The 10870-nt window shown below is 42.6% G+C and overlaps 2 protein-coding genes across 2 annotated transcripts; one reads left to right on the forward strand and one right to left on the reverse strand.

Moving 5' to 3' along the window:
• The first annotated feature begins 88 nt into the window (after positions 1-88).
• On the forward strand, positions 89-3933 carry fam217ba (family with sequence similarity 217 member Ba). The gene is made up of 5 exons (XM_076275618.1): positions 89-336; positions 689-861; positions 1023-1128; positions 1247-1320; positions 1417-3933. The coding sequence occupies exons 1-5, from the start codon at positions 295-297 to the stop codon at positions 2846-2848; spliced, it is 1827 nt and encodes a 608-aa protein (XP_076131733.1). The 5' UTR covers positions 89-294; the 3' UTR covers positions 2849-3933.
• On the reverse strand, positions 3910-9247 carry ttll9 (tubulin tyrosine ligase-like family, member 9). The gene is made up of 14 exons (XM_076275619.1): positions 9143-9247; positions 8818-8858; positions 8612-8704; positions 8397-8508; positions 8057-8242; positions 7883-7951; positions 7235-7325; positions 6992-7032; positions 6668-6755; positions 6341-6399; positions 5959-6155; positions 5598-5711; positions 4548-4672; positions 3910-4278 (listed from the first exon to the last, which is right to left on the reverse strand). The coding sequence occupies exons 1-14, from the start codon at positions 9155-9157 to the stop codon at positions 4208-4210; spliced, it is 1302 nt and encodes a 433-aa protein (XP_076131734.1). The 5' UTR covers positions 9158-9247; the 3' UTR covers positions 3910-4207.
• Positions 9248-10870: the final 1623 nt, after the last annotated feature.

Genomic DNA, 10870 nt, shown 5'->3' on the forward strand with positions numbered 1-10870 from the left:
GAGCAGCACTGTGCGCATGCAGCACAATTGTGACGTTGATAGCGGATCTCTCAGCGTTGGCTCGGGAACGCAGTCATGTTAAGGGGAAACTACACAGGAAACGTTGTTTTAAGGGCGACTGTGATGTCTTCACATTTCTGCCATTTGTATAGAATGTTACGCAAGTTACAATGTCAAAGCGACATGTCAGCTGTGGGAACAACTGCGGTTCTCGTACTATCACTTCTGCATTTTTGACATAGCTTATTTTCCCGGAGATACTTCAAATCCCATCATGCCAAATATGACGCGGTCATGACAGAGGTGTGCGAACATACGTCGCAGCAGCAGGAGCAGGTAAACAAAAAAGAAATGCGATGCGTACAGGTAGGCTGAGATAAGAAATACTAACATATGTAATCTCTGACTTAAGGAAAATATATTTCTGATCTATTTCTAGCGTCTCAGCAAAAACCTGAACATATTTTAACACAATAATCGAACGTTTAACAATGATGCGCGATGGAGCAATTGATAAGCTAGGAAAATATCACCGTGCCCGTATTCATTTTTTCCTGTTATCATGGGAGCTGATTGTTATTTTGTAGGTGCATTGCACAGCACATCCTTTTTGCCTATTGAAATGGTGGGGTATCCTGATGCTCAAGAAGCGCTATGCGTAAACCGCAGCACTGCATGCCCTCAATAGGCAAGGACAAGCTTTTTTGGAGTACAAGAAGGAGGAGGGGAAGCAGCTCCTGCTTATCACTGCGCAATGGGACCCATCCTGCAGGAACAAGCGTCAACTTCGCTCAAAAGGGTGACAGCTAAAGACAAAATACGCATGAAAAATGCTGAAAATGCGGGAGCTGTTAATTCCAGGTAAAAATACTATATGTTTTATGAAGCATGCCTTTTTTCCAAATCAATATGACAACATATGTCATTTCATTTTGCTGTGTTATATTCACAGTGTGGTTTTACTTTTGATTACTGCAGTGTATATTAACTCATTTTCTCACTTAATCTGTTACATTACACAGCTCTAAGAAAGGCAGCAAGGTGATACAGAACCAAAGGCCTCCAAAGAGGACAGGAACTTCTTTTAGAAATGGCCAGGACAAGGAATCTTTTCCAAATACAGACAAAGTGAGTAGGTTTGAAGGGATTGTGCTCATTTGCATTGGTCAAATTAAGGATGATTTTGGATCCTAATTCAGAGGGACTATGTCATAATTATGTAATACCCGCTGTGATACTTTCACAGGGGTCGCAACAACATTGTGGAAATAGAGCTAAAGCTGATCTTAGTCCTCTCACTGGCAACAGAAAAATACCAAGGTGAGCTACTCTTAAAGTGAGCTAGTCCTTTCATATAATTGTCTTTCATAAGTTTTTTGACAGACTAAAATAATGTACATGGATGTGTTTCTCCAGACCACAGGCAGAGAGTGATGTGAAGTCTCACCAGCCAAGGCGGACCCAGGTGTCCGGGCCTGAGGAGAGACGACTCACACAGGCCCAGCAGCAGCCTGCGTGCTGTGGCGAGGGGGACCGGAACCACACGGCCCCGGCCAAGAGTCGTCGTGATTTGTCCCTGCCTCTGGCCCCCCAGACTGTGCTGCACCACAAGGCACTGCAGAAGCTGCAGCTGCAGCAGCAGCAGGTTCCTACCCTTGAGTCCCTGCACTTGTTCGAGTCCAAGGAGGACGATACGGACAGCGCCAGTGATTTATCGGACTCGGAGAGGCTGCCAGTGTTGCCCTCGCCCTGCACCCCACCTCAGCTCAACCTGCGCGCGGAGGTCATCAATTCTGTCGACCTACTTCCCGACATCCCGGGGCCCAGGACGGAGGTGGTGGATCATGACAGCGACCAACCCTACAGCTACCCAGACTTCCTGCCCCCGCCGTTTAACACATGGAGCCTGAGACAGCTCGCCATCTTCCTGAACACGGAGGGCAAGGGCGCTCCTCGGCCCAGACCAGTGGGCCAGCTGGAGAAGTACCTGGAGCGCCTGCTGCAGCTGGAGTGGCATCAGGTGCAGACCGTCCAGACTGAGAGTGGACGGCAGGTAGCCCCAACTTTGCGCTCCAGGGGGAACGCTGCCGGTTCGTCCTCCTCCCCCATGGGCTCCGGTCACCAGCGGCCCCACACGGCACCCCCAACCCGCCTGAACTCCCCGAAGAGTCTCAGGCAGAACCAGCAGCGGGGCCTGCCCTTCGCCCTGCTCTCCTCCCTCCCCAGCCCCTCGTCTGCCCAGCTCTCTCGCCCCGTCTGCCCCTACTGCCACATCCGCTACCCGCTCTGCAACGGGACCTGCTACTCGTATGCCTACCACCGCCACTCCCGCCTCAGCCCCCTCCTGGAACGCAAGGCCCCCCCTTCCCCCACCCCGCTGCCCACGCCCCCTCTCTCCCAGAAGAGGAGCAGCAGCGAGAGTCGTGCCACCGCGTCAGACAGCAAGCTGAACGCCCGCGGGCCGAGGGACCCCGGCAGCCCCCAGACGGGCAAGAGCCACCTGAGGCACATGCAGGCCACTGGCAACTTCCGCCGGCCATCTCACGACGCCAGTGCCAACGGGAAGTCTGTGGCCGCTTCCAGCCGAAAAGGTCGCGGAGGGAAGGCGCTCGAGTTCGACAGGCAGAGGGATAATACCGCGACAAAAAGTGTTCATGAGAAGTGCACTACCCCGACCAACAAACAGGAGATGAGTCTTGGGAAAAGGTGCGAGAAGGACATACAAGGTGGTGAGTCCAGATGGGTCAAATCAGGTGTTAGACGACCAGAGAATTGTCCACCTTCGAAGAAGATACCTGCGTCACGCTCCAGCGGGAAATTGAAGAACGGTCAGTGTCTAATAAAATGATCTCATTTCTCATAACTGCACATGTGAAAGCCTTTATGTAGTGCATAATAACATTGGATGTTTTCATTTATGAATGTTGATTATAAGCTGCATTAAGTGCACTATTTACAGTTGTAACTGGTTACCAAAATGTCAAGATATTTTTCCTGCCCTTATATAAGGAAATAAGGAAACCATATTGAATAAAGAATGGTACTGTATCATTTTTGTTTCAGCTCATTAAATGTAAGTGATCATAGGATTGTAAGTGCTATGATTATGAATTGTATGTTTTTTTAAGATGAATAATGTTTCCTTGAAGTAATGTTTCCTCATATTTACTGCATTCATATTTTAAGGGCTTTCAATGTGGCTTGTGTACTTTAATTTATAAAAACTTGTTTGAGTTCCTCAGTAGATAGTTGCAAATGCCCCAAATGTATATTTTAGGATTTTCTACATCACAAGTCTATTTATGATAAACAATGCTATATTTATTTGAGACTGGCAAGGAGAACCTGGTCACTACAGAAGATGTGAACATGATGCAAAGAATGAAGTTAAATGTATATTTTTCTGTATTCGTTGTAGTGTGTGGTAAGTAAATTGTGATAAAAATGAATTTCCCACAAATACAATATATTTTGCTTTTTAAAACTAGTTGTACATACTAACAGTATGCCAGTTTGAAACTGGAAAATAACTGCACTAATTTCTTGTCTCAGAAAAGGTTACATTGAATGCTATATTGTTGCCCATGTGTTTTGCATGTACACAGTTTTGTAAGGAAAATAGTACAGGACTCTATCGTTCCTAGTATTTGATTGTTAACTTTATTTTATTATGAAATATAATGTACATGCAGTTGGAGTAGCATTGTTAAAATACTGTCTGGTTGAGGTGTCCCAAGCTATTGCATTGCAGCATATTATTACAGAGATCTTAATGTACATGCACTGTAGCTGTGTCAAACTCATCAGGGAAACTAGACATCTCCATGGTCATCAGTGTGGTTGATTGTAGAACAATACCTCAGTGTCATTCTCATCTAGGACTGTGAATACTTTAGATATTTTTTCAAACTCGGAAATAAAACAATGCCATGACATCATGTTTCCATGTATTTTTTTTTTCATTTAACCAGCATGTAATTTATCATATAATGTAGCAATATTTACACAACTATTTGTGAAACAGTTTGCAGAATACTGAAAGCATGCGTGGCATTTGTAATACTTGATTTCACTTTTAGATTCCACACACTTTACAATGGTATACTGATTAAAATACACATGGTTTCAGACTGATGCTGAAATTGCAATGCTATAATAGCTAATAGTTAAATATTGTATATTCAAACTCATTATTGGCCCGTTTCCTTCACGTCTTCTTTTGTCCAGGAAAGGGTTTCAGAAGTTGCCGTAGCTGTTTTTCTCTGTCATTGATGCAGCCTATGAGGGACCCAAATAGGAAAACTCAGTGCCTTTTACCTTGCCTAAGTCCTGAAGCAGGTGCTAAAAATAAATACCTTAAATGCTCACAGTGGAACAGTCCACAGTGTACTGCTGTGTGTGTGTCAAAAGACTAACCCTGTTATTTATACTTTATTATGACATTTCAGTTCTATGTCAGGCATGTACTGTACAGCATTTGCATTTCGAAGACACTGCAGCAGATTTGTGTTGTGTTAAACATTGTGGAGTAGCATATTATCAGGTACCTAGATGTGTATTTGCAGAGAAACAGGAAAGACCCAGTGTCTCCAAGTTGACGTCATCACGGTAAACAGGTCCATCGTTCCACATCAGGTCAAAACCTCCAACCCTCTTCTCCCGGCCTGTGAGTCTAAATAAAGAGACATTTGCAGTATCTTACAAAAAACATTGGTATAGACCTGCAGATATTGGTATGTTTTGTTTTACCTTACACAAATAAAATAGAGTCAACAAATCAAAGACCTAAGTGAAAAATATGTCAGGCTTTAAAGGAACCACATGTAAGAAATGTATTTCAATTAATTATAACATGCAAGGATAGAATAATGTTAGAAATAAAACTATCAACACAAACATTTACATCGATAGTCTGGCATTATAATTTATTTGCCTCGGGTGTACTGTGGAGTGGGTAAGACTGTTTTTAGTGGCAGGCTAACACATACTGATGACTTAGTTCGCTAGCTTAGCACCTGCGAACTCTGCAACTAGAAGGACGGGAGGAAATGTGTTGAAAACGGTCTCCACTGATAAATATCACACTTGCTAACTTGGAAATGAGGTCCTATGTCCCAAATCCTGAACCACCCCTTTAAGTCAAGGCTACATCATGCTGTGTGTGAACTAGGAGGACAGCTTCCTTGTTCTGGGTGTCATGAAGTCCATGTTAAAGGTAAACTATGCCGTTTTGGCAATTTCTTTGCTGTTTTCTTGCTTTTTGCTCGCAGGTTTCTCTGCAGAGCTCCCCCTACAGCTTCAGAGTATATATTTTACGATACTCCTCAATCTGTCAGTCTGCAGTTTCCTCTTTCCCTGTTCCTTAGACGGTTGGCTCGCTTTCTTCTTTTCGCTGGCTCTACCATGACAAATGTCTGAGAAACTCCATCGCTACCTTGTTCTAGCCGGTGCCTTTCATTACCTTGAGAGGCTGCGAGACTTTCTGTCACGGCCACCATTCAAGCCGAAAAAAAGTCATATAGCCATTTCGATGACTCCGTAGCTGTTCAGTTAGGATAAATTAAGCTAAAAAACCTGCATAGTTCCCCTTTAAATACCTGCCCTCCATGTCCACTATGTGCAGGGTGTCCTCCAGCAGTCGACATTTCATCTCATAGTCCTCCTGGCTACTGGCAGTGAGAGAGGGAGAGGCGTTCACCTCAATCAGCCATCTGCCAAGAGAGAAGGCCCCATAACTCAGGTCATCACAGCCACTTCTCAAGCAGTACATGCAATGCAGCCAGCCACTGATCATTTGTTGCTAATACTTGTGTCACATTTTCAATGGAGAAAGAATGGTTAAAGACACACAACAGAGATAAAATTATCTGAGTTTTAAAGGGGTCATGGTGGGATTTTTATGTTATAAGCTATGACAGAAAAAAATTGCGTAGGAGGACAAAAATCAAGACAACGTACGGTTTTAGGTCCTGGTCCAACAAAATGTCATATCCATACAACTCAAAGCAGTGCTTGTCGTTGATGATGACTTTCTGCACACTCTGTAGGCTGCGCACAAATATGTTGTCTATTTCCTTGAAGAGAGATTCTACAGTTTCTGAGCCGTGCTTTGCGGTCAGATACCGACGCAGCTTCTGAATCTCCCATTTGCAACCCTGTAAGCATGACCAGGAATGTAAATTAGTCACATATTTCCCATATGTGTTGGCAAAGAAGTGGTGTAAGGTCATTGGCTTTTTTATGATTTGTATTCTCTTTCTCATATTTTATTGTGTGAATTGTATCTACCAACAAGCATCTTTAAACAAATGAATCAAATAATGTGCTGATGCTACCAGACCTTTTCTGGGTCATAATCTGGAGCTGTTTTTTGCACTGCCACATTGGTAAGATGGACATCTGTGAGTGGTTCTATTAAGGTTCAAAATGTTTTTTGGCCAAAGTCAGCTTTACCACATAACTTTCATTAAAAAAAAGCATCAACTTAATTAAATTGAATTAATTATTAATTAATTAAAGTGATGAAAGTGATCATTAAAATGTTAATATTAAAGTTACAAATAACCCAAATAACCTCAGAGTTGTATACATGTTTGCGTCACACACAAGAACAAGGCAAAAGCACTGTTTGTTACACAAACTGGGGAGGATTCTGCCAGAAGGATACACTGATCATCGATGCTGTTGAGGGAGAAACGTGTGCTGGAGAAGCGGGCGAAGCCATCTCGGTACAGCCAGGCCTTTAAAGGAATATACTGAACAGCCACACAGTCAGAGGCCATGTTCATGACAGCAAAAAAATCAAAGAGTTTAATCAGAAGTGAACTGTTAAACTTGAACTAGAGGTTCAAAGAGTCTACTGCTGTGCTCGACATGGCCAAGTCTTTGCTGAAGCACCAGGACATAGTAATCAATAGAGGTGATGTTCTGAACTCTTATTGCAAACTGCTTAATGCTTTACACTATGACATTGGTCAGGAATTCAACTTACAGAAGACACCAGAATGTAGACTCTCAGATCAAACTTCCTTCCTAAGAACAGATTAAAAATCAGTGGCATATTCATTAAACCCAAAATAAGACACACAAGGCAAAACATTTCTTAATGGTGAAGACATTTTTTAAATTAAAGTGTCAAGTGCTTTTATTCGGGTCTATGTCATCCACGTCTTTCAAAAAAATCACTTGACTACACCTTTAACTGTGTGTGGTGTAAATGGAAATGGTACAGTACCACTGATGAGGTAAGGGTTCTCAATGTAGCGCTGGGCAACATAACTCTCAACCTGAGTTTCGTCCCTTTGCTCCTCTGACCGTGTTCCATCCTTCCAAAAGAGGGTGAAAAGTGTGACTAAACAACATTGATGTGTACATTTTTCAGTGTGAGGAATGGGAACTTTTTGAAAATAAACTTTAGTGAGGGCCCAGTGGCCCTGTTCAGTACATGCAATTAATCTAAAACATAAGTAGTGACGCAAGTTACAAGTCATGCGGGAGTTAGCTGGCCGTCTTTAGACACAAAAGCGTCTGACTCGCCTTTCAAGAAGAAGTGTGTGATGAGAAAGTAAAAAGTAGTCCTTGCTCTCTTTCTCTCTCTGTGTATGTGTGTGTATGAGAGAGAGAGAGAAAGAGGTAGAGAGTTGTGTGTATGTGTGAAAGGCCTTCTTTTCTAAATAAAAGCAAGATAATTTCATAATCTGGAAATGATAAAACACTGAACATTTAGTAATAGTGCATTAAACTGACATGGGGCCAAGAGAGATGTGAGTGTCCATCTGGTTGGGTGTTAGTGTTGAGTAGACATATTGTAACTGTTGAGTGTGAGATTCATAGACATGTGCATTAAGCAAACATCTATGACCATTTTTTATAACAGTTTTACCTTCTTCCAGTCCATTATGTCTTTCAGCTTACGGAAGAGAAATATGCCTTTTCCCTGAGACCGAGCCACCTATGAGCAGCAGAGAGGATTGGGGTAGATCACGATGAGGCCGTCTCTTAGGACCAGGCATTCATACCATTCTCTGGGTTTGATTTACAGTTGATTTATCCTCACCGGCTTCATGATCCAGGTACTGCCGGGGGTGCGTTTGAACTCCTCCACAAAAAGATGGTACTCGCTGGGCAGTTCAAAGGTACGTGGGAAAAAGTCGCACTTCCCCGCCTCTAAGCGGCCAGACTCTCGCTCCAGGAATTTCCGGTACCTCTTCAGGTTTTTCACCATGAGGTTTTTCCTTGTTAGCTGAAAAGACAAGAGGGGGGCCAAGGCAAGACCCCATCTGTTGTGGCTTATTGCTCAAACAGAGAACGCACAGCTTTGAGTTGTGGGGACAATGCAAACAAGAAACAGATGCCTAAACCGGTAAATAATACTATAGCTTACTATAACTTCTTACCTCATAGTGGTTGCGGAAATGGCATATTCGCACATGTTCCTCCATGTAGGAATGGTCATAGTTCTCTCTAAGCCATCCAACATCACACCAGTTGAAGTCCCACTCACCATCACTGAAAGTACATTAACCCCACAGGGCTGAGTGAAATACAGTAACTTCCCACTGGTTTGACCACAAAGAAGTAAGCAGTGATATCTACAAAAAAATAGACTTACTCTTTGACCTCTAACCACCCAGGCCTTTGACGCAGGACATCCTGAATTGTGTTGGTTAATCCACATTTGTACCTTACAGTGCTCCGTAACTCCCTGAAGGTAAATGTATGGTCAAACCCGTTTTCATGACATAACTTACACCTCAGAAACGAATTTGTTTGTTTAAAATGTAGACCTAATATACGCCCATCAAACATAAATCTCACCCCTCTTTTTTCTTCTGAGCATAAGGACCTTTGTATCCTGCCTGCAGAAACAATAATTAAAACACACACGGATAATAATGTATTTTGCCATACAATTCTGCGATAATTATCAAAATACGTTTCCAATAGGCCTAAAAGCTAGAGCTGATAGATGCTAATACGTTACAAGCATTTGGTGGTGATGTAACATTAACGTTGTCGCTTCTACCTGGATATGGTTGAACCATGCAAACAACACGTTCTACTAAAAATGCTAGTTACTAATTTCTACTAGTTCTGCTACTTAGAGGCCAACAACAAGTGATTTTCAAGTGTTTTTTCGTACCTTACTCTTTGACATGTCTCATATCAGATATCAGATCCGTGGGGCAGCGAGTTATTCTTGTTTAGGACTGCCACGGCTTTCCCTTATGTAGCGTGATGTTGTCATGGCAACGGTTCTGAGGTCTATGCATGACCCTGGAAGGCTTGGCTTTTTCACTGCTTCTTTTCACAATGAGTTGAGGAATTGTGGAATACAGAAACAGTGCCCCTGATATGCCCCTGATAACTAGGCTATGGCGCAGTCTGGAACGAATTCGGCTGGTCCGTGCCAGATCAGGCCCCGGTCCGTTTCAGTTGCAGGTGTTTTCCAGAATGGGGCAAATGTGGGAAATCACGTGAAGGGGGTTTCTATCTAGGCTAGTTTTAGACCTAGTAGTTAGACTTACATGCATAAAAATGCAGAGCAACAGACCGTTCAACTAAACTATCGAAAATGCACTATTAAGTTTTTGTATACAGAATAATGTGAAGGCCTGTAAACAGAAGTGCATTATCCTTCTTGACCACGAGATGGTACTCTCACTCAAAAACATGACCACATGGATGAGTAGGCAATCTAAATGCACCATCTGCAGTGTCATTTGTGAACCACTTTGTGATGAAGATTAACAACAGTCGCAAAGATATAGCTTACCTTGATCTTATTTATGATATAAAGTAGGTCTGTGTCTTGTCATTTGTGTTGCCTCATTAACTTTTTTCTTAGGCCTGTGTGATGAAAAAAAAAGGCCTGTGTGATGAAAACCTGAAAGATTTCGGTGATAAGAGGATGGAACAACAAGATGTGATTAAGCCATCTGATTCTGCAATACAGGCTCTGAAAGACTTCTGACCCTACGAGGCTTAATTAAAAAAGATTAAAAATCAAATTAATAAAGATTTAAAAAGTCTGTGGATCATCAACTAAAAATCATCTAGGCCTAATCAACAAATCAAATATCAACTGAAAATAGGTTGTTCATATAGATTTTAACGGTATTTTAAATTTACCCTGTTTCTTATTTTTCACAATTGTGAAAGTAAAAATATATCATGGATAGTTGGGATTCACCTTTAATAAATGACGACACACAAATATTTCTCTGTTCGGCAACCCCTAAAATAGCTCTGGCTCTGATCTGTTGTATTCCTGTCTCCTGATTTGGCCCTGGTCTGGTCTTGATCTGACAGTCACAGTATAGTCAACACCTTCACAGCCAACTTTAAGCTCCATCACAATTCTGTATCGTTCCATAGTGGAAATGCATGTTCCGAATGGGCTCACTTGTTGTCTTGATGTATAGGCAGTGAGACTGATCTGGAATAAACCCCAAAGGATCAGGATGCAATATTTTGACCAATAGGCCGAGTAGAAACCTCGCAGGACCCGTTAGATGTTAGATGTAGACGTCTGGTTGAGATTTGTGGCCTTTGTTCCATGCAAGCACATGTTCCGGGACCTGGCATCCTAAGGGATTGTGGTCAAGGGCTCAAGTCAAGCCGTGCCTCATTTCAACCCGTGAACACTTCATGTCATTGTGATCGGTGCCTTTGAAGAGCGGATATGAATATTGCCTTCAAACCGGCACCAGATCTGTCACTGCTATAAAGTCCTCCAAGAAAGAGCAACATATTTCAGCACTTCAGAACTAACTAGTTCTGTTTGTTTGCCTTTCCTCTTGATGAGATATCAGTGAGGCGTCCTTGCACATGTGAATGATAACAAATGATGCTAATATGGGATCATAAT

The sequence above is a fragment of the Alosa pseudoharengus genome, unplaced genomic scaffold (genome assembly GCF_046254945.1).
Source record: "Alosa pseudoharengus isolate Yale_2024_CS ecotype anadromous, Long Island Sound unplaced genomic scaffold, YU_APseudo_1.1 YU_APseudo_1.1_scf_9, whole genome shotgun sequence".
Lineage (NCBI taxonomy): Eukaryota > Metazoa > Chordata > Actinopteri > Clupeiformes > Clupeidae > Alosa > Alosa pseudoharengus.

What these genes read in the sequence shown, in the direction of transcription:
- ttll9 (XM_076275619.1), bottom strand. An exon ending in CAACAGCATCGATGATCAGT is followed by an intron (nt 6,400 to 6,667) that starts GTATCCTTCTGG and finishes AACCACTCACAG; the next exon opens with ATGTCCATCTTACCAATGTG. An exon ending in CAGATTATGACCCAGAAAAG is followed by an intron (nt 6,156 to 6,340) that starts GTCTGGTAGCAT and finishes TCATGCTTACAG; the next exon opens with GGTTGCAAATGGGAGATTCA.
- fam217ba (XM_076275618.1), top strand. Translation starts at nt 295, where the DNA reads ATGACAGAGGTGTGCGAACATACGTCGCAGCAGCAGGAGCAG. An exon ending in CGTCGCAGCAGCAGGAGCAG is followed by an intron (nt 337 to 688) that starts GTAAACAAAAAA and finishes TGCCCTCAATAG; the next exon opens with GCAAGGACAAGCTTTTTTGG. An exon ending in GCGGGAGCTGTTAATTCCAG is followed by an intron (nt 862 to 1,022) that starts GTAAAAATACTA and finishes TACATTACACAG; the next exon opens with CTCTAAGAAAGGCAGCAAGG.